The 24,200-nt window shown below is 43.9% G+C and overlaps 1 protein-coding gene across 2 annotated transcripts in view; it reads right to left on the bottom strand.

Moving 5' to 3' along the window:
- Positions 1 to 24,200, bottom strand: part of LOC120065214 (sodium-coupled neutral amino acid transporter 3-like) — a 78,393-nt gene that overhangs the window by 44,028 nt on the left and 10,165 nt on the right. For both annotated transcript variants that reach the window (XM_039016014.1, XM_039016013.1), the window contains exons 2-4: positions 3,346 to 3,670; positions 513 to 597; positions 245 to 360 (exon numbers count right to left, since the gene is read on the bottom strand). In XM_039016014.1, coding sequence (XP_038871942.1) covers positions 245 to 360; positions 513 to 597; positions 3,346 to 3,509 — 365 coding nt within the window. In that variant the 5' untranslated portion in view covers positions 3,510 to 3,670. The remainder of the gene's footprint in view (positions 1 to 244; positions 361 to 512; positions 598 to 3,345; positions 3,671 to 24,200) is intronic.

Genomic DNA, 24,200 nt, shown 5'->3' on the forward strand with positions numbered 1-24,200 from the left:
TAAACAGAATGCAATTAAATCAGAGGAACATTTGTGGCTAATGTGCACATGCCTGACTGGGTTTACATCCATGTACATACATTTACAGTACCAATTGATCTTATCATTCATCATATAGAACTGTTGGTCATCTATGTTCATCACAATCATGAATTCATTCATACATCCATTCATTAATCCATCCATCCATCCATCCATTAATCCAATTAATAATTAATCCATCCATCCATCCATGTTGACTCACAGGAATAGAACGACCCCTGTGTTGGCCATGGCATACGACAATCCCAGAATTCCACTTCCCATGATGGCGTTGCCCAAGTTGAACACTGACATTCCAAAAGAGGTTTTCCCCTCAAACTGATTCCATGGAGAAACACATAGAGGTGAACACGCTTGTTAGCACAATGATTACAACAATCAAAGTTGCTTTACAGAAGAAGAGAATAAACACATTACAGATTCATCTGAACCATCCACTGGGGCGAAAGCAGCCTATAGGTTCCACTTACATCTGTGAAGCGTGTGGTCTTTTTGTCCTCCATGTTAGACAGGAACTCCTGACTCTCTGCGAGGTTGGCCTCTGGATCCTCACTTCTGTGGGGATTCATGGGAATAAAGCACAGTCATAAGAACATGAAGCAAGAACAATGTTGTAAAACCACAACTCAAGGACGCTCTCTCTGAGAGAATATTGGAATCACATAGGATAACATTCAACTGGGTAACTGAGCTAAACGACTACCGCCCCGTAGCACTCACTTCCGTCATCATGAAGTGCTTTGAGAGACTAGTCAAGGACCATATCACCTCCACCCTACCGGACACCCTAGACCCACTCCAATTTGCTTACCGACCCAATAGGTCCACAGACGACGCAATCGCAACCACACTGCACACTGCCCTAACCCATCTGGACAAGAGGAATACCTATGTGAGAATGCTGTTCATCGACTACAGCTCAGCATTTAACACCATAGTACCCTCCAAACTCGTCATCAAGCTCGAGACCCTGGGTCTCGACCCCGCCCTGTGCAACTGGGTCCTGGACTTCCTGACGGGCCGCCCCCAGGTGGTGAGGGTAGGTAACAACATCTCCACCCTGCTGATCCTCAACACTGGGGCCCCACAAGGGTGCGTTCTGAGCCCTCTCCTGTACTCCCTGTTCACCCACGACTGCGTGGCCATGCACGCCTCCAACTCAATCATCAAGTTTGCGGATGACACTACAGTGGTAGGCTTGATTACCAACAACGACGAGACGGCCTACAGGGAGGAGGTGAGGGCCCTCGGAGTGTGGTGTCAGGAAAATAACCTCACACTCAACGTCAACAAAACAAAGGAGATGATTGTGGACTTCAGGAAACAGCAGAGGGAGCACCCCCCTATCCACATCGACGGGTCAGTAGTGGAAAAGGTGGAAAGTTTTAAGTTCCTCGGTGTACACATCACGGACAAACTGAATTGGTCCACCCACACAGACAGCGTTGTGAAGAAGGCGCAGCAGCGCCTCTTCAACCTCAGGAGGCTGAAGAAATTCGGCTTGTCACCAAAAGCACTCACAAACTTCTACAGATGCACAATCGAGAGCATCCTGTCGGGCTGTATCACCGCCTGGTACGGCAACTGCTCCGCCCACAACCGTAAGGCTCTCCAGAGGGTAGTGAGGTCTGCACAACGCATCACCGGGGGCAAACTACCTGCCCTCCAGGACACCTACACCACCCGATGTCACAGGAAGGCCATAAAGATCATCAAGGACAACAACCACCCAAGCCACTGCCTGTTCACCCCGCTATCATCCAGAAGGCGAGGTCAGTATAGGTGCATCAAAGCAGGGACCGAGAGACTGAAAAACAGCTTCTATCTCAAGGCCATCAGACTGTTAAACAGCCACCACTAACATTTAGCGGCCGCTGCCAACATACTGACTCAACTCCAGCCACTTTAATAATGGGAATTGATGGAAATTATGTAAAAATGTACCACTAGCCACTTTAAACAATGCCACTTAATATAATGTTTACATACCCTACATTACTCATCTCATATGTATATGTATATACTGTACTCTATATCATCTACTGCATCTTGCCATCTTTATGTAATACATGTATCACTAGCCACTTTAAACTATGCCACTTTATGTTTACATACCCTACATTACTCATCTCATATGTATATACTGTACTCTATACCATCTACTGCATCTTGCCTATGCCGTTCTGTACCATCACTCATTCATATATCTTTATGTACATATTCTTTATCCCTTTACACTTGTGTGTATAAGGTAGTAGTTGTGGAATTGTTAGGTTAGATTACTTGTTGGTTATTACTGCATTGTCGGAACTAGAAGCACAAGCATTTCGCTACACTCGCATTAACATCTGCTAACCATGTGTATGTGACAAATAAAATTTGATTTGATTTGATTTGAACTGCTATAGGAGTCCGGGGCTGGTTGATACTGTTCTGTCCTTATCACAACTCATGATTGTAATGGTGAGAAACAGTACACTGAAACATATCCCTTCCTTGTAAATGTCACATACCTGACATTTTGGGCACTATTGGGAACAATTTCCCTACAAAGTACCGTAGAGAAAGACGTTCCATCATCCAATGAAAGCACAAAGAGAAAAAACAACAAACACACCCTCAGAAAATGACACAGTCTGGGTAAACTTATGTATTCAACTACTTAAGGGCTCATGGTGAGACACTGTACATGTTAAACAGTTTATGTAATTTCCTGTGACTAAGGGCCAGGTCTGTTCCATGCTGATAGAGGTGACCTCATGATTAGTAGGGCAAACGAACGCAGGCTCTGACGCTAGGTAGTACTAGGTACGCATGACCCACAATTCCACAGACATATCCACAGTAGTTAACAAAGAGTAGTGTTGTTGTTGTGGGGTGTGTGAAGGGAGACATGTGACACTCTCAGAGAGTAGTAGGTCACAGCCGTAGCCCGCACGCAGGACTAGGCAGCCAGTAGCAGAGCTCACCTCACCTCTCTGACACGATAAGGCTCAGTGAGGAAGTACATCACATTCAACACTAATAGTTTCATTCTCGACCAACGTAAAATGTTGCCTAATACCTAGTACCTGAGTGTATACTTTTTTAGCTGAAAAGTTTCCTCTTGTCTGCTATTGTGTATCTAATCTTGTCCACCAGCCGTCTCTCTCTCTGTCAAACATGAAATGCGAAAGCAATTGAGCCTGGGGATGAGGTTATCTTCTATCTGAAAGAGTGTTTACTGAACTTTTAGAGATGAAAAGCCTATGTATTCTTTAGTATGTTTGCAGTCTGCTATCTTGTACCTGAGTGTATACTTACTGCTCTGTGGTGTCTCCTGCTGGTGTTTTGGCTGCTGCTGTGGTTTCCTCCCCAGTCTCATGGCCTTTCCCATTGGGAATAGAGTTCATCTCTGCTGGTGCTGGAGCTGATACTGGCACTGCAGGAGCAGGTTCCACACTTTCAGCTGCTTTATCTTCACTCATCTTTGCTTCAATGTATGTGTGTGTGTGTGGGTGTGTAAGTGTTTGTGTGTAAATGTGTGTGTGTAAGTGTTTGTGTGTCTGTGTAAGTGTGTGTGCGTGTGCATGTGTGTGTGTAAGTATGTGTGTGTGCTGTGGCTGTCGTCCTCTTTTCCTTCAGGAGTCTGTGACAGAATAGACACGTGGCAGTTAGACTACAACTGATGAGTAAATCATGTTCATAATCACTGGAATATTACAAACAGTTCATTAAATGCAGATAAGCTCACTTATCTTGCACATCTTGCACAGCCATCTATCTGGGGATACAAATTATACAACTTGAATATAAATCTATTACAATAATACATTCAGCGATGCTTAACGACTAGGTTTCCCCCTAAATACTGGATACAATCAAGCAGGTGGACGTTTATTGGGATGAGTCTTGTCCTAGAGGCAGAACTGAGAGATTTCCGATAGATATGCCAGCAGCAAAGTCAAAATTGGCTACATTGTAAAAATTCATGAAAACTAAAATGTGCTTTTTGGTCTTAATTTAAGGTTTGGGTTAGGCATTTGGGTTAGCAGTGTGGTTAGGGTTAAGGTTTAGAGCTATGTTTAAAATCTGATTTTATGACCGCGGTTGTGCTTGCTAGTGACCACTCTGCAGAGCTCCCTCCAAAACAAGATTCATGACCAAAAACACTAACCTGCTACAATCAAGGTGCCAATGCGGTAGTGTTAACAATGACTTGGCCTAAGAGGCATGTTGAAAGATAAATGAGGCCTGTTCTTGGCAGATATAATGAGACTGTCTGTGTCTTCCTGGTAGGCCCCAGGTGAACGTGCAGACCAGCTGGCTGGATGCTTTACGGACATATTCAATCTCTCCATATCCCAGTCTGTTGTCTCCACTTGCTTCAAGATGTCCATCATTGTTCCTGTACCTAAGAAAGCGAAGTTAACTGAACTAAATGACTATCGCCCCGTAGTACTCACATCTGTCATCATGAAGTGCTTTGAGAGGCTAGTTAAGAACCATATCACCTCCACCCTAGATCAGGGATGGGCAACTGGCGATCCGGCCTGCGTCTCTTATGTAGGCTTGCGGATACATTTCCAAAGACAAAACAAAACTCAATCGGGGTCTCAACTTACTCTTAAGAGTTAGAATAATAGAATACACACGGTGCAATTTCGAGATGTGGTTGTGCATCAGCAGTTTTTCTCTTGTTATGTCAGTCACTCAACATGTCTATCACAACTTCCACCAAAGGTGGCTCCCCTGCCTGTCCGGGCGGCGCTCGGCGGTCGTCGTGGTTGCACCTGTTTCTTGTTTGAGTTTTGTTTCAGGGCTATTTAAGCCTGTTAGGCCCGCCTGCTTTTGTGCGGGCTTGTTCTCTGTTTGTCTAGGTTGGTTGCGTGTTATGTTCACTGACTGTTTGGTGTCCAGTTTTGGGTTAGACATATTTATTTTCGCCTGTCGTTTTTGGCGTTACTTTTGGATACCGTAATAAAGTTCGGTTTTCCCCATTATCCTCTGCCCTCTGCGCTTGACTCTGCACTCACCACTCCTGGCTGTGTGACAATGTCAGCAAACATTTTTTAGATTGGTATGTTAGATTGGTATGTTAGATTGGTATGTTAGATTGGTATGTTAGTTGGTATTTTAGTTGGTATTTTAGTCTAGCAACCAGCTATCTAATAATATCGTAATCATGGTTGAATTACTGACCATGGGGCCCCCATTGATTTTGTTAGTCACTCTCACTCAGATATCACGTTAAAAACGGCAAACATTTCTCTCCATTCTATGGCAAAAAGTGTAGAATTGCAGGAAATTTGCTGTAAAACTGCACATTTTTCTCTCCGCCCCGGGGCAGAACATGTAGATTTTCAGCAAACTTGCTTTAAAACTGCAATATCTTCTCTACAGCCCATGGCAAAATGTGTAAAATTGCAGGAAATTAATTCTAAAGCTTACATGTTTTGCTCACAGATGGGGGAAACAAAATTTCACTTAGGGCTCCCAAAAGGCTCTGACTACATGATTGGGTGTGGATGTGGGTTTGGGTGTGGATCATGCCCCCCATGGTGAGTTCCGATTTTTTGGTGTTTCCCACCCCCATCAAAGTTGCCCATCCCTGCCCTAGACCAACTACAATTTGTGTACCGCCCCAACAGATCCACGGATGATGCAATCACCATCGCACTGAACACTGCCCTATCCCACCTAGACAAGAGAAATACCTATGAGATACCTATACCATCAGAGTGCCCTGCAAGCTCATCACTAAGCTCAGGGCCCTGGGTCTGAACCCCTCCCTGTGCAATTGGGTCCTGGACTTCCTGACGGGCCGACCCCAAGTGGTAGGTAGACAATAACCCCTCCGCCACACTGATCGTCAACATGGGAGCCCCACAAGGGGGTGTGCTCAGCCACCTCCTGTACTCCCTCTTCACCCATGACTGCGTGGCAACGCACGTCTGCAACTCAATCATCAAGTTTGCTGACGACACAACAGTGGCAAGCCTAATTACCTACAATAACGAGACAGCCTACAGGGAGGAGGTGAGAGCCCTGGCGGAGTGGTGCCAGGAAAATAACCTCACACTCAACGTCAACAAAATGAAGGAGCTGATCGTGGATTACAGGACACAGCAGAGGGAACATGCCCCCCTCTACATTGACAGTGCCGCAGTGGAGAGGGTCAAAAGAAGATCATCAAGGAGCTCAGCCACCTGAGCCATGCCCTGTTCAGCCCGCTACCATCTAGAAGGTGGAGACAGTACATGTGCATCAAATCTGGGACCGAGAGACTGATGAACAGCTTCTATCTCCAGGCCATCAGATTGTTAAACAGTCACCACTAGCCGGCCTCGGCCCAGTACCCTGCCCTGAACCTTAGTCACTGTTACTAGCTGGCTACCACCCGGTACTCTACCCTGCACCTTTGAGACTGCTGCCCTATGTACATAGACATAGAACACTGGTCACTTTAATAATGTTTACATACTGTTTTACCCACTTTATATGTATATACTGTATTGTAATCATGGTTCATCCTATATAACTACTATACATACAGTAAATAGTATATACACTATATATACAAAGGCATTTGGACACCCCTTCAAATTAATAGATTCTGCTATTTCAGCCACACCCATTGCTGACAAGTATATAAAATCGAGCACACAGTCATGCAATTTCCATAGACAAACATTGGCAGAGGAATTGCCTTACTGAAAAGCTCAGTGACTTTCAACGTGGCACCGTCAAAGGATACCACCTTTCCAACAAGTCAGTTCGTCAAATTTCTGCCCTGCTAGAGCTGCCGCGTCTACTGTAAGTACTGTTATTGTGAAGTGGAAACGTCAAGGAGAAACAACTGCTCAGCCGTGAAGTGATAGGCCACACAAGCTCACAGATCGGGACTGCCGAGTGCTGAAGCGCGTAGCTCGTAAAAACAGTCTGTCCTCGGTTGCAACACTCACTACTGAGTTCCAAACTGCCTCTCAGCACAAGAACTGTTCGTCGGGAGCTTCATGAAATGTGTTTCCATCGCCAAGCAGCCGCACACAAGCCTAAGATCACCATGCGCAATTCCAAGTGTCGGCTGGAGTAGTGTAAAGCTCACCGCCATTTGACTCTGTCGCAATGGAAACGCATTCTCTGGAGTGATGAATCCCGCTTCACTATATGGCAGTCCAACGGACAAATCTAAGTTTGGCGGATGCCAGGAGAACACTACCTGCCCGAATGCATAGTGCTAACTGTAAAGTTTGGTGGAGGAGGAATAATGGTCTGGGGCTGTTTTTCATGGTTCGGTCTATGACCCTTAGTTCCAGTGAAGGGAAAGCTTATCACTACAACATATAGTGACATTCCAGGCGATTCTGTGCTTCCAACTTTGTGGCAACAGTTTGGGGAGCCCCTTTCCTGTTTCCGCATGACAATGCCCCCGTGCACAAAGCGAGGTACATACAGAAATGGTTTGTCGAGATCGGTGTGGAAGAGCACAGAGCCCTGACCTCAACCCCATCGAATACCTTTGGGATGAATTGGAATGTCGACTGCGAGCCAGGCCTAATCGCCCAACATCACTGCCTGACCTCACTAATGCTCTTGTGGCTGAATGGAAGCAATTCCCCGCAGCAATGTTCCAACATCTAGTGGAAAGCCTTCCCTTAGGAGTGGAGGCTATTATAGCAGCAAACTCCATATTAATTCCCATGATTTTTGAATGAGATGTTCGACGAGCAGGTGTCCACATACCTTTGGTCATGTAGTGTATTTATATTCCGGACTCTGACATTGCTCGTTCTGATATTTTGAATGATGTGTGTATTGTTTTGTATTGCTAGGTATTACTGCACTGTAGGAGCTAGAAACACAAGCATTTCGCTGCACGTGCAATAACAGCTGCAAATATGTCTAAACGGGCAATAAAATTTCATTTGATTTAGTTATAAAGCACTTTAAGAACGCTGGAGGAGTTGACAACACAAACGCTTTCTGTTGTCAGCTTGTCAAGCGTAAGATAAAAGCACCAGCCGTAATCATTGAAGTCAGAAAACTAAGTTGATAAACAACCTTTGTTTCCGGGGAGAATCTCCAGCATTATTTAGTTGTCAGCTGACAGGTATTTTCCTCTATACTGCTTATGAGAGGAAAGGCCCCAGTTAGCTGTGACATTCCAGGCTTTGTGAGGGATGGTTCGGGCCCCTTTGTGAGGGACCCCTGTATCCTAGGTCCCCTACAGTGGTGTATAAGAAGAGCTGCTGGTGTACAGGCCCTGAAAGGCCCCTGAAAGGCTCCTGTGACATGCGTCTCCCTGTTCCTGTCAACCACGGCTCCCTGGCTGTCCCTGAAAGCCCCCACAACTAATTTCCCCATTAGCTATGCAGCGTAAACAGGGGTAAAGGGCGGATGGAGTAGGGGGACAAGGTGGCACACACACAGTGCAACTTACAGAAGGAGGAGATGAAAGGCAGGAGAACCAGTTACGACCAGCTTAGAACCAGTTGCGGACCTAATTCTTTTGTTATAGCTTGCCATTTCTTTCTTTAATCGGGAAGGTATAAGCGTAGCGGCAGTGCTCTCGCTCTCTCAGTGCTCCAGACCTCTTCACTGACCCTGGTCCCCTCAGATGACCCCTGCTCCCGCCACCCCCACTTCACCTCCCCTGCCCGCATTTCAAAAGTAGCTTTTTGCAAAATTATTTTAGCACATCAAACACAGAGGGAGGTGTATAAACCCAGGGTCTCCATCGAGCAGCAGCCCCTCATGGCCTGTGTTACTGTGTCACCGGCCTCCACCAACCACATTGGGATGTGAGGCTTACTGCATAGCCAGGCTTCTCTGTCTCTCTGGCTAATGCGGGGCAACGTGGTCAGCTAGCAAAACATGGCACACAATGGCGCATGTTGTGTGGTTTCCTGGGAACGGGCCGGAGAACAGTGGCGCTATTGTGCCAGGCATCATTATACCACCGGCGCCCTCTTGGCTGCAGCTCCCTGGGCCACTCGATGGGCTGAAAAGGTAATTCATTGCGCCCTAATTGAAAAGACGGCACCTTGAATTCGGCAGCTGCCAGGGTACCGTGCTCACGCACATGTGTGGCAGGGGACGGGAAGGAGACAGGCAGTGGGTGGTGCCACACACACTAGGGCCCCATCACCAGTGAGGAGTCTCTCTGTCACTCAAACAGCCCACCATTCATAGACAGGCTGGGCAGAGCACTCAGAGGAGGACCTGCAGCTAAACTGACGTGTGATTGGCTGGCTGGATCACAGCGGGATCTCTGGGATGACTTCACAGGGTGGAGCTTCTCCACGACTTAGCTGATTGGGCAGAATCACATCTCCGAGAAACATTGTATGAATGAACTTCCTTCAGCTAACTGGGCGTGAAAACACAAACACAGTGTGTTTTCATTCAGTAAGAATGTCTGGAAGATAGCTACCCACAGACACAGGGAATATGTCATGAATACAGTTTGTTTGAAGACTTAGTTGATTGTTCTCTCCCTGAGAGAGTGAGCCACTGAAGATGAAAGAGAATGGCAATGAAGAAGAGGATGCTTACAATGGGGAATGTAGGACAGTCACCATGTTATGTAAGCAGCAAGGATACACACATATCTCCATGTGAAGGAATAGGAGACTTCCCACCAGCATGTCACATATACACAGATACACTATTAAATATAGTATGAAACATGAGAGAAAAGGTTGTGTGTTGATGAGAAGAGGTCTATCCAGGTCCAGTCAAGTAGCGATGAGATCATTCACATCCTGAATAGCATATGGTATGATGCCATCCTCACATCCCCTCCATGCACAATTAAAAAAGCCTGCCTGCCCAGCCATTATCACTTAAATCTCAACACCTCACTTTCCCAGATTAGCCTCCTAAAAGTGTGTGTGAGCAGTTTGACAGGAATTGGATTGTTGGGAGAACGTCATGCAGGCTTACTCACCACATTTAGGGAGGTGTACATGTGGCGTCAGGTAATTACACAGAGAGCGTTTAATTAAATTCTGCATGCTGTTATTTTAAAGGTCTTTCCATCTATAAATAACTATTAATAGATAGGTTTATTTGCTCTGGCTCTGCATGCAGCAATATTATACAGATGGAAAGGCTGACAGAGAGAGAGAGAAGCAGTCGTTTGGCAATCATCCCTATATTACTCCCTAAGCCAGTGGACGTTGTGGATGCAGTGGTTTTATAAACCGCTACTGTGTTCTGTTCTTTCAGGGCTTTATGTGTGTATTTGTTGGGTTGGGTCTCTGTTTTGTGTAGACAGAAGGCAGTGTCCCCAGGGGAAAAGAGCTTGTTCGGTAAGGGTGGGGGTTAGGGGTGGAGGAATGGCACTAGGGGAAGAATTATGCAAGAGCAAATGTCACATTGTTACGCTTCAGTTTGGGAGAAAATCAATGTCCTCATTCCCTGTCTGATCTGTCAGACTTGCTGTTTATCCATGCCCTGCAGAGCCCTGATCCCCAAAAACCTCCTCAATTTGTCACCCTCCGACCAGCGTCTGTGCTGCTGGGCTTATGCTGCTCTGACGTAGGATGCACGGCTAAGAGACGTCATCCCAGGAGGGGGGTGTATGAGGGAAAGACATGTTTACAGCTGGCCCTGACCCACATAGCACATTTACCAACACTTATTATGAAGTTGGCTTTAGCCGGTGTTTGGAGGATATATTAGCACTGGTGTTGTTAGGTCCGAGACGAAGTGCTCCAAACACCGGCTTCGAGGGCATTATCACTTTTATACAACGGGTTACCAACATATTCAAAGGATTGACATATTTTCATTAAAAATGTTATTTTGATGAATTTATTCATACTATTTTATCCTTCCACAAGATATAGTCCCGACACTATTCTAAGGTTGCTACCCAAGCCGGCTGATCGTTCGTTCTATCGGTTCGGTTGCCAGAGACGCAACCCAGTCATTCAGTCTTTTTATTCTATATCTATGGACACGACCCAGTCGTTCGTTCTAAATGTTAGTGGCTAGCAATGTTCTTATCCTTTGCTTACTTGCTAGCTAGCCAACTACGGCTAACTTAGCCACATCAAAAAGTCCAGCCAGAATAACAGCAAAGTAGCTGCATTTGCATTTGCTTAAGCTGTTTTCAAGATACATTTATTTGGATGCGTCCATAACAATAAGCTAATGAAGCGCGATTTTGCCTGGCATAGAAATTGTGCTCACTCGTCAGGACACTATTGTTCAGAGGAGCTAGCCAACAACACAGCTAACACAATCATTTCAAACTGAAGCTGGAAAGACTGCAAACTAGCTGCACTTCGTTTCATTTGACCTTTTTCAATTTACATTTCTTTGTATATATCCATAAAAATGATGCCAGCTGATTCATGATTTCGACTGGCTGAGAAACGCTGCCTGCCTGTCTGTCTCGTCCCGACACGTTCATTACTATGCCACAACTAATTTGAATGTTGAAACAATGTTGCAAATGCAGGTGAGACAGACAGCAATGTTTATACAAATTTCTGCTGTTGAAAACTTAATGTTAGTCTTAAAGAAATGTGAGATAATGTCTAGATGATTTTTATAGTAAATATCAAGTTTATAAAGTGCCTGGCTGGGCTGATGAGACAACGTATTGCAGTCAGATGGAACAGAGTAAATAGGCTTTTAACGTCACAGATTTAGCCGGTGGTAACTTGTGGAATAGACACCGGATGGAATGCGGTTTTAACCAATCAGCATTCAGGATTAGATCCACCCGTTGTATAATGTATGATAAAGCATTTTGAATCTCTGTGTCTGTACTTTTATCCAATATACAGTTGAAGTCGGAGGTTTACATACACTTAGGTTGGAGTCATTAAAACTCGTTTTTTAACGGTTCCACAAATTTCTTGATAACAAACTATAGTTTTGGCAAGCTTCTGATTGGCTAATTGACATCATTTGAGTCAATCGGAGGTGTACCAGTGGATGTATTTCAAGGCCTACCTTGAAATTCAAGGCCTACCTTTGCTTGACATCATGGGAAAATCAAAAATAAATCAGCCAAGACCTCAGAAAAACAATTGTAGACTTCCACAAGTCTGGTTCATCCTTGGGAGCAATTTCCAAATGCCTGAACGTACCACGTTCATCTGTACAAACAATAGTATGCAAGTATAAACACCATGGGACCACGCAGCCGTCACACCGCTCAGGAAGGAGACGTGTTCTGTCTCCTAGAGATGAACGTAATTTGGTACAAAAAGTGCAAATCAATCCCAGAACAACAGCAAAGGACCTTGTGAAGATGCTGGAGGAAACAGGTACAAAAGTATCTATATCCACAGTAAAACAAGTCCTATATCGACATAACCTGAAAGGCCGCTCAGTAAGGAAGAAGCCACTGCTCCAAAACTGCCATAAAAAAGCCAGACTAGGGTTTGCAACTGCACATGGGAACAAAGATCGTACTTTTTGGAGAAATGTCCTCTGGTCTGATTAAACTGTTTGGCCATAATGACCATCGTTATGTTTGGAGGAAAAAGGGGAGGCTTGCAAGCCAAAGATCACCATCCCAAATGTGAAGCACAAGGGTGGCAGCATCATGTTGTGGGGTGCTTTGCTGCAGGAGGGACTGATGCACTTCACAAATTAGATGGCATCATGAGGAAGGACAAATATGTGGATATATTGAAGCAACATCTCAAGACATCGGTCAGGAAGTTAAAGCTTGGTCGCAAATGGGTCTTCCAAATGGACAATGACCCCAAGCAAACTTCCAAAGTTGTGGCAAAATGGCTTAAGAACAACAAAGTCAAGGTATTGGAAAGTCCTGACCTCAATCCTAAAGAAAATTTGTGAGCTAAACTTAAAAAGTGTGTGCGAGCAAGGAGGCCTACAAACCTGACTCAGTTACACTAGCTCTGTCAGGAGGATTAGGACAAAATTCACCCAAAACATTTGACTACCCAAAACATTTGACCCAAGTTAAACAATTTAAAGGCAATGCTACCAAATAATAATTGAGTGTATGTAAACTTCTGACCCACTGGGAATGTGATGAAAGAAATCAAATCTGAAACAAATAATTCTCTACTATTATTCTGACATTTCACATTCTTAAAATAAAGTGGTGATTCTAACTGACCTAAGACAGGGATTTTTTACTAGGATTAAATGTCAGGAATTGTGAAAAACTGAGTTTAAATGTATTTGGCTAAGGTGTATGTAAACTTCCGACTTCAACTGTATTTATATATATATATATATAAAAATTGAACATAAGACCGAAAAGAGGTGGGGGTCACATATACCCATTGATTCTTGAAGAGTATACCTTGTAAATGCCTCATGAGTTTAGTTCAACTGTCTAACCCCATCAGAACCCAAAATAGGAGCTTGTTTTACTTAATTGTTTGTAAATAATGTAATTGCAAACAAACATCGTATAGCTTCAAAGCATGGTTAAAACTACAGTGTTATTTTGATCTCATGGACGGTCAGTCCTTGCATCCATAGCCCTGTCTATGAATTTGAAAGTAGTTATTTTCTCCAGCCACATCCCTAAACTGTTTGCCCAAAAATAAAATCTCATATTGTGCCACTGAGGTATTTAATTTTTCCGTCTAGCTACCTGAAATCCCCTGGGCCCTGAGTGACAATGTGTCTGACTAGAAAACATCTTATCTCTCTCTAGCGGGCTGAATGTTCAGTGTGGAGAGATTTACAACAGATTAAGAGATTACACTTTTCCACAAAATGTCTCTTATGAGCTGCTAATAGACGTCTCTACCTGTGTGGCCGGCCATGTTTAAGAGGAAACCGTGGAGAGGAGAGTCTAGGGGCTTCTGACAGCCTGTCTATGTCTGTCCCTAGGATGACTGGATTGGACCAGAGCCACTCTCACTCAGACGGGAAATCAGGATTTAACTTCCCATGCTTGTCACACACATTATGCTGCTAAAAATAGAATAGCCCCTCCATGTCACACACAGAGGCCTGTTGAGCAGCAGCAAAAGCACGTGTGAATGGATGGATGGATGGATGTAGAGGACTCCTGGAATAACCCTGCCTGGTAAACAGTTAGTTATAAAACGTGCTGGTAGACATTGTGGATGGGCTGAACAGCCATCTGTTTATTCTCCTTCTACACACACAGCAATCAGAAGGGTGTGGTTCACACTCATCCACATTGCTATATTCATTTAATTCCACAAATACGTATGTGCGAGGGGGATATGCTGGCACCAGCTGTAATCATCAGCTTTCCTTTCAGCCTGTTGCTTGGCCTTATTTCAGCAGTATAACCATGCTCTTGTGACTGGACTGCTAAATTAAGTGCTTAACCAACTGAATCAATCTACAGTACACATGGGACCCTTCAGCTCCACTCTATGTCTATGTGCCCTGATTGTTTTGTTTCAAAGTGTAGTCCCAGTCAGTCAGTCACAGACCAATACATTGAATGGCAGGTGAGGTTGCTGAGACACTAACAGAACACAGAGCCTCAGAGTAAGACACTTCTGATGCTGTGACAGACATCCTCTCACCCTTTCACATCACAGACCTGTGCCCCATGGCTACTGCTCTTGCTATTACATGCCTCTGACTCCCAGTGTGATCCGCCATCTGTGTGAATTGGAGATTAACTGGGAACTCAAGAGATTTGTCAGTCTGAGATGCTCCTCATCTCTCTCTCTCTCTCTCTCTCTCTAGTATATATTGAATACTCCCTCCTTTTTCTTTTAATCTGATACATCACACATTACTCATAGAAATGAAGGCTGGAATATAAACATTGTGATGAAGAGAGTGGGAGATACACAGTATTGCAACCACAGCAATAGCTTGGAATCAGGCCCTTATCTGGAAAACAGGCTTCTAACAGGCACACAGAAAATCTGGAAAAGGCATAACATCCACGTGGTATGCTAAAACATATTTAAGTGTCCTGTATTCCTGTATTGGATGGTTGGCTGGGGGTTTGATTCTGCTCCAGTGTCCAGGATTATTTCTGGATCAAAAAGGGTTAAGGTGGACGTGGTAGTGGGTGCGGTCGGCAGGTTGGTGTGGCCCTTTTTTTTTTTAGAGGCCCTTTCTTGGTGGTGTTGAAAACTTGCAATTCTACACATTTCTCCATGGAGCTGAGAGAAAATGTTGCCGTTTTAAAGCTAATTTCCTACAATTGTACACATTTTGCCATGCAGCTGAGAGAATGTTGCTAATTTCATGGTTTTTGGAATTTTCAATTCTCCCTGACTGTCTAGCTTTTATTTTGGTGGAAGTTAGTTCTCAAATATTATATTATTAAAAAATGTATAGGTCCATTATCTTTTCTGGTTTTAGTTGTTTAAATGTATACTGAAAGCGTTTTTCCATCCTGAAAATGATTTCATGTTCTTTTTTATCAGGATGCATGCGTATGCGTATGTGTGTGTGTGTGTGTGTGTGTATGTGTGCATGTATGTGTGTGTGTGTGTGTGTGTGTGTGTGTGTGTGTGTGTGTGTGTGTGTGTGTGTGTGTGTGCAGAGGTGTCATGCCCATAGGGGACACAGGGGCACGTGCCCCCTCAAATTTGTTGTTTCTCTCTAATGCTACTACACACCTACCAATTTTATGAAGTTGGCTTTAGCTAGCCCATATGGGTTCCCAATCTCTCAACCTTATAACTAGCTACCAAGAAGCCATTTCAGGCTATCAATGAAGTTACTTACAGTAGCCAGCTTGTCTAACTACACTACATTGCCAAAAGTATGTGGACAGGTTGTCGAACATCTCATTCCAAAATCATGGGAATTAATATGGAGTTGGTCCCCCCTTTGCTGTTATAACAGCCTCCACTCTTCTGGGAAGGCTATCCACTAGATGTTGGAACATTGCTGCAGGGACTTGCTTCCATTCAGCCACTAGAGCATTAGTGAGGTTGGGCACTGATGTTGGACGATTACGCTTGGCTCGCAGTCGGCGTTCCAATTCATCCCAAAGGTGTTCGATGGGGTTGATGTCAGGGCTCTGTGCAGGCCAGTCAAGTTCTTCCACACCGATCTCGACAAACCATTTCTGTATGGACCTCGCTTTGTGCATGGGGGCATTGCCATGCTGAAACAGGAAAGTGCCTTCCCCAAACATTTGCCACAAAGTTGGATGCACAGAATCGTCTAGAATCTCAATGTGTGCTGTAGCATCAAGATTTCCCTTCACCAACCCAAACTAAGGGGCCTAGCCCAAACCATGAAAAACAGCCCCAGACCATTATTCTTCCTCCACCAAAATGTACAGTTGGCACTGTGCATTCGGGCAGGAACGTGTTTCCACTGCTCCAGAGTCCAATGGCGGTGATCTTTACACCACTCCAGCCGACGCTCGGCATTGTGCATGGTGATCTTAGACTTGTGTGCGGCTGCTTGGCCATGGAAACCCATTTCACGAGCTCCTGACGAAGAGTTCTGTGATGAAGTTGCTTCCAGAGGCAGTTTGGAACTCGGTAATGAGTGTTGCAACCGAAAACAGGCGTTTTTTACACGCTACGCACTTCAGCAATTAGCTGTCCCGTTCTGTGAGCTTGTGTGGCATACCACTTCGCGGCTGAGCCGTTGTTGCTCCTAGACGTTTCCACTTCAAAATAGCAGCACTTACAGTTGACCGGGGCAGCTCTAGCAGGGCAGAAATTTGATGAACTGACTTGTTGGAAAAGTGGCATCCTATGATGCTGCCACGTTGAAATTCACTGAGCTCTTAAGTAAGGCAATTCTACTGCCAAAATGAATCTATGGATATTGCATGGCTGTGTTTCCGATTTTACACACCTATCAGCAATAGGTGTGGCTGAAATAGCCAAGTATTGCATCTTAGCTGACATACCTGCTTGCAAGGTCGGTAGACTTTAGAAAACCAAGCAATTACTAAATGTACTGAATAAGACTCAAATTCCTTTCAATCTTTTACCCAGATTTTATCAGATGCAGGCAGCTCAATAGGTATGCTTAGATATGCAGAAAAATATACATATTTTTTACATAGAATTAAACATTATTATTATGGCTCTAGATTACAGGAAATAGCTGTTTCAGGTGTTTGAAAAATGCAAAATTGTCCATCTTCTAGGCCTAGCCCCCATCCAGACCATCTGCTGGCCATCCTCATGTACTTTGTGCTCCCTCAGATTTCTTGGGATGCATGACTCCCCTGTGTATGTGCGTGTGTGTACGCGGCCTGTGGGCTCAGGGTGTCGGCGGTGTGTGTTTGTGTATGTTTGAGTGGGTGTGTATCTGTGGATGAACTCTAATGCAGCGTGGAGGTGTTTGGAAGGGAGTAGAGCTGAGCTGTGTGGTTCCAGTGTCCTACGGCTGGCTGGCTGGGCTGCGTGAAGAAGGAGCTGCAGCCGGGTGACTGGAAATGTGATTTATTTATAGAGCAGCCCGCATCACATCCTCACGCTAGCTCACATTCTCACACTTTACACCCCACAGGGAGGAAGTGACACTGTAGAATGCTACATCACACTGGTAACAAGACCACAGCACAGCTAGATCGAATAATCAACCAGGAAAAGGAGGACACAGGTATGAGGGTCCGCATGTAGAACACAGGTAGAGAACACTGGTAAGAAACATAGGGGGAAATCCTAACTTCCACTTTTAAGTCAAAATGCTCACTTAGTCTCCCATTGATACCAACACTCAACCTAAGTGGAAGATAGGATTTGCCCCATTGAGTACAGGTACGAGACTAATGATACATGTAGAAGGATAGAGACCCAGTGGGAGGATACAGTATATCAGAGCGAAACTAAGTTGGTTGACAGTAAACACAGACCAAAGGACAACAGTTGAGAGGTCAGGTAATATTGGCAGATGGCAGTGTAGGTCACTAGTAGCAGACCAGAAGAAGATGGCTTAACATGGAATGGCAGACCGAACAGACGATGTAAAACAGGTGAGAGGGACCTGGCTCAGGTGTATTGGTCAGATATAGGTGTTTGTAAATATCAGGATCAACATTGTCAGAGTGAGAACAAGAATTGTGGCTTCATAGGGTAGACGACTGCCTCCTTTCCTTCACTTCGTTGTAAAGGAACAAAGACACGGCTGAAAAGGTTTCCATGGAAATGTTTCCATGGAAATGTCTGGTTGATAATTGTTATCTACTATATGTTTTTTTCGTGACACCTGGAGTCTAAAATCATTTCTCAATAGATTGTATGACTGCTGAACAGATAAGAGGCTAGCTATAACGTGGAACAATGATATGATTGATCAAATATCCCACTGGTTCTTGAATGTGCACTAAGTTCGAGATCACTCTGACAATTATGTGGAAGGACAGATTGAAGATGCTGAGCATTACTAGCTGCTATACGTCATTCTGTCAGATGTTTAGTAAAAAAAAACTATGCTGTGGCAAGCTGTCACAATCTTCACATGGAACATTTAAGGAAAGAACTTGCCTGAAGTACATGAACAGTGTTCTAACTCAAGTTCTAACGGTTTAGTGGAATGTCTGTTCATTCATACAGTACAACAGCTCAATTTCTCTTCTATATTATGTTAGAGTAGGAATGAAGGATTCAGGTCAAGTGTAAAAAAAACACACAAAAAACACCACTTTAAAACAAACACAAGTACATAAGTACATTTAATTGTTTCCCGATAAGTGCTCCCGACACAGAAAATGTACCATAGCTCACATTTCCTCAAGAAATTGATCAGTCTTCACCAAACAGGTAAGACTGTACCAATGTCAGAAGTACTTTCCTATATGTTCACAGGGCCAGCCGGCTGTATAGTTTACACTGTGGCTCCAACCATCCATAGCACAAGTCAGCTTGTTTGTGGCACTGGGCAGGATGCTTGGCATAAATGAGAGCATCGGCAAAGCAGTAGCAGGCATAGACCCATGAGGAAACCTCCATATGGCTAGATGGTATGCTTGTGTCAGCTGTGAAAATGGCAGAGGATAGTCAGCACATGAGCTTGTAGCCTGTATGTATGGCTGAGGCTCCTCCTGCACCACTCAGTGCCAGCTCATCCTTATATCAGTCATGTGGCCCCAAACAAAAGAGCAAACTCTGCTTGTTCCCCCACCTCCTCTCTATTTATTTATTTTTAACCTTTATTTAACTGGGCAAGTCAGTTAAGAACAAATTCTTATTTACAATGACGGCCTAGGAACAGTGGGTTATCTGCCTTGTTCAGGCGCAGAATGACAGATTTTTACCTTGTCAGGTAAAACCTTTTTACCTTGTCAGGTACCTTGGGGATTAGAACTAGCAACCTTTCAGTTACTAGTCCAACACTAACCACTAGGCTACCTGCCACCCCTACTCTAGCACGTGGATGAGGAGAGAGATTATCACAGGGGCAACCATCCAGCTGGAAATTCAGCGAGTGGCCTCCGCCATGGTTCAGCGGCGTGGACCCAGCTACATCACATGCCATGGTATCAGGTGGGTCTAGGGCTAAGCTAACTCCACTGTCATGGGACTTGTGAGTAAAAGGGCTTTATGTTCAATTCTTTCAAAAGCATTTATAGTTCACAAAACAGCTGAGATAAGTAATAGGCCTCCATTCTAAGAACTTTGAGATGTGTGCCATAGCCCTAAATTAGAACCCCAAACAAAGCTCTGGCTCGGCTCAGACCTTTCTATTTAAGCCCTGTTTCCACTGGCACTTAAAATTAGGGCCAAATTAACACCAAATTCGAGCTGGCTTCGAATAGAATTTTCAAATTTGAGCTGGGTCGAGGGAAACCTGGGCAGGCGCAGCCCAGTTTCACAACTGGTGCCAGCTCGATTAGAATTCGGGCTGGTGATGCCGTTACTATGCAACTACCAGCTGATCACTGCTGGATGCTGACACCACATTTAGCTAGCTCGTCTGGGTTTGTTGCTGTTAGCACATGGACAAGCAGCACTGCAGTAGTCAGTCATGACAGCAATTACACCATAGCTGGATCCTTCATACATTTTGCACTTCTCAAAAAACTTTTATGAGAACAGTCAGTCCTCGAATGCTAGCTACCTAACATTAGCTAGCAAATTAGTTGAAACAAGCTAGCTAGCTAACATGAGCTAGCAGGAATTTTACCTGCCAGGTCGTATTGAGCTAGCTATCTACATCATATCAAACTTGTTGTCTGGTTTTCTTGATTAGCTAGCTAGCCAATAGCCAATGCCATGGCAAGCAAGGTAGGAATTAAACTAGCTAGCCTGTTATGGTAGCTACCGATGACACTAACCATTTAGCTAGCTAGCTAACGTTAGCAAGCTAAATACATGGCTCTAAATACATGGGGTAATGTTAGTTACAGCATAGTGAGAGTGAATTAAATTATTCAACATCTTGTTAGCTACCTAGCAACATTAGCATAGCCAGCTGCACAGTCACATATTGGCTCTCTAGCAACATTAAATAATTTCTGGAGGCAGTGGAAATGCAATTCGAGCTAGCCCACCAAGGACAGCCCTACCCGGGTTGACTTCAAAGTGCCAATGGAAACGAGGATTTAGAAACAGAAATGTAGGGCTCTGGCTCTGCTGAGTGAGGACAGAGTGATGCATTCAGAATGGATAAAGTCACTAGTGATGTGCAGTTCGTGAACGTTTTGTTCTTTTTGAATTACTCTTTTTACTGACTTGAGAGCAATGCTTAATTTGAGTGGCACCTCTCAGATTTTACTTAGTATGTTCCGGCACCTATTTGCCCGGATCCGGTATGATTCATTAATTGTTTCACTGTTTGCACTGTAGACATTCTAATAAAAGCAATCAACTTTAAATCAAGTTGCCTCCTCGTTATTTCTCCCGCCCCCCAGAAAGACCATCATGTAAAAACGCAGTGATCCTTCTGCATAATCATCCTATCCTACCATACTGATTTCAGACCTGCTCTCTTATTTGTACATAAAGGTTATGGGGAGGGCTTGTGTTGTAAGTAACTGATCTTGACACAGGTCTTGGTAATGGTGGTCAGCTCATGAAGAGGTTCCTACGTAATTACGTCAAGTATCATCTTCCTACTGAATTTGAATAGAGGGAAAGCCACATAAAAAAATGGATAAGAAAAAGCAATTGAGTTTGATTACATTTTTCAAGTTAAAAAATCCAGAGAAAGATGGTGAAACGAACCAGGAAAAAGCCAGACAACTGTCATTGCCGGAGGAGAGCAGTGAGGGGCAAACTGTTCCTGATGGCGATGCCACCGGCACCTCCGATAGCTAGTAGGCTTACTAGCGAGTCAGACTCAGCGGGAGACAGGGAGCTGGTGGGGGAAGGGGCAGTGCATCCACCAATGAAGTGCTCGGAGCAGGTGCAATTTGCAGTTCAAGAACAAGTAAACGTATAACCCCTGGCTTGTCATGCAGAAATCAAAGTTGGAAAAAGGTGGGGCACTTGTGTCTAGAAACGACTGGAGGGATTATACTAGAAAAACAGTGGGTGGAATGTACAGTAAATTAACATCCTATGCCTCAGACGTAAAAAAAATAAAAAATAAAATAAAATAAAAAAACAAAGAGCCCTCAGAAATATGCCCGAACCAAGGCGGATTTGATGGCAGCAAGCCTTATAGACAAGGCTAGAGGGGACACCCAGGTTATAGTTAACACTCAAAATGAAAAAAGTACACTACAGCTAGAGTCTTCAGAACAGCCTTAGGAGGCTAAACGTCACAGCCACAGGCCCGCTCATGGCTTCAAGCAAGAAATTGACTCTCAGGAGTTAAATGGATTTGACATGGGGAGAGTCATTGTGGGAGGTTTTGAAAACGAAGGTAGGACTTTACCTTCACAGTACAGAACAAGTTTGTAATCTGAATATGTGCTTTATATTATCACATAGGCACGAGGCCTATATATTCTCATATGTGTGTTCTGCTGTAGCCTACATTTGAAGTTATATTCCGATATTGTGATATTTGTTCTACTGCTACATGTCTTGTAAGCCCCACAGCTGAGTATGTACGTATGCATATGGCGTGTGTTCTGCAGTATCGTCTAAGAATTTTGCTCTACATTTGATGTCTAGAAAATTAGGCTATAAGAAATTCTGACTTGTGTAAGCCCCTTAACTATACTAAAGTATGTGGGCATACTGAAGTCACGTCTAAAATGCTTTGAATTAATCAGCACCTTGGAGAGTGCTGTCCATTTCACCACCATAGATAGTAGGCTACTTCGCTGTTTACTCTGTCTGCTGCGCTGTTATGTTGTGTTTGACACTTTTTTTCTCAATGTGTTCCGGTACCTCAGAGCCCCCCAGATAATCCTCCTTCTCACGATCACTATGTGTTCCTGGACCTTCCAATTTACAAATTAAGCACTGCTTGAGAGTCAGGATTTGTTTTTCTTAGTGACTCGTTCATTTTGTCTTTTGTTTGACCTTCTGGACGGTTTTCATTAGTTACCACAGCCACAAAGTCGGAATTGGCTATTATGGTAAAAATGTATGAAAAAATCTGATTTTAATAAGATAAATTGTAGAAATAGGCAGGGCTTATGACTTTGTGGCTGTGGTAACCAGTGACGACCCTGCCGGCCGCAATTACTACATCAGGATTAATACGCACTCCTCCGGCTCAGCGCCACTGGAGACGTGCTCCGACCAAATGTAAAATAGATCATGCTGCAGTCAGCAACAACAGCATAGAGAAGAAAAATACCTGTTTAGAACTGGTAATTGATCACATAGTGCAAGACTGAATGCAATGAATTCATTACTGTTTTGTAGACCCAAAACATATTGTGCTTATCTACCTCACGTCAGTCAAGCAATGCATTACGTCAAGAGTTGTTCACAATCTAGTCCGATTGCGGCCACAACTAGACTTTGTTTCAAACGTATCAAGAAATAATATTATTTGTATGCCTAGCAATCAACAAATTTACATTGTTTAAAGCACACAAGTCTCAGTCACAAATTACCAGGCCCGGCCCACCCATTTGGCAGGATTAGGCAGCCACTATGGCAACAGATTGATGAGGGCAGCATTTTCTTGCTAAACTGACGAAGATCACCTCCAACAACACATAAAACCAAATGTTATTTGTCACATGCGCCGAATACAACTGGTGTAGACTTTACCGTGAAATGCTTGCTTACGAGCCCCAAACGATGCACAGTTTACCTCTTTGACGCATACGATCACATAGTTGACTGGTCCCTGCAGCTTACCATCACAAATATGTGATTGGAACAGCAGCAACAGAATATATGATGCAACAAACGTGTCTAAACAGCATTGTTGTCTGAAAAGCATCTAAACAATGTTTTGTACTGCTGGGAAATAAAGGTATTCACAACTTTATTCCTCAATTTCACCTTTTACTGTAAAAGACAAATGCGAACTACATCATCCAAACATCACACGGAACACATCCAAACTCATCCCATAAACCAGTCTCAACAGGTTGCGCTGACAAAAAACAAAACATAAATTAGCAAGCTAGACTTGTTTAGAATGTACCACAACTCTGATGAGCACACCGGAGAAATGTAATATTGTTTAGAGAAGAGATGCATGTCAGCTAAGCTAACAGCAGCTACATTTTTGTTTATGTTTGAAAAGTGAAAACTCCCTAATCCCAGAATGCCATTCCCTACAAGACGCAAATAAACAAAGTCAAAGCCCATTGTCACACCCTGGCCTTAGTTATCTTTGTTTTCATTTATTATTTTAGTTAGGTCAGGGTGTGACATGGTGAATGTATGTGTTTTTGTAGTGTCTAGGGTGGTTGTAAGGTTAGGGGGTTTATTAGAGTAGTTGGGTTTATGTTTAGTATAGAAGTCTAGCTGTGTCTATGGTTGCCTGAAGGGTTCTCAATCAGAGACAGATGTCATTAATTGTCTCTGATTGGGAGCCATATTTAAGGCAGCCATAGGCACTAGGTTTTTGTGGGTAATTGTCTGTGTCTATGTGTAGTGTTTGTGTCAGCACTATCTAGATTTATAGCTTCACGGTCGTCTGTTTGTTGTTTTGTTTCGTTTTCCTTCTGATAATAAAGAGAAGATGTATTTTTCACGCGCTGCGCCTTGGTCCTCTCTCTCTCCCTTTGACGATCGTGACACCCATTGCCTGAAAAACATGAATTTAGTTTGGCCACTTTTCAGCATTTTACAAATCTTCAATGTACTTGTACACAGTGCATACAAGAACTGGAGCACATGACTTGACAAGTCGTTTACCATTTTTGACAAATCACAAAGCCAATAAAATGT

This window comes from Salvelinus namaycush, chromosome 20 (assembly GCF_016432855.1).
Source record: "Salvelinus namaycush isolate Seneca chromosome 20, SaNama_1.0, whole genome shotgun sequence".
NCBI classification, from domain to species: domain Eukaryota; kingdom Metazoa; phylum Chordata; class Actinopteri; order Salmoniformes; family Salmonidae; genus Salvelinus; species Salvelinus namaycush.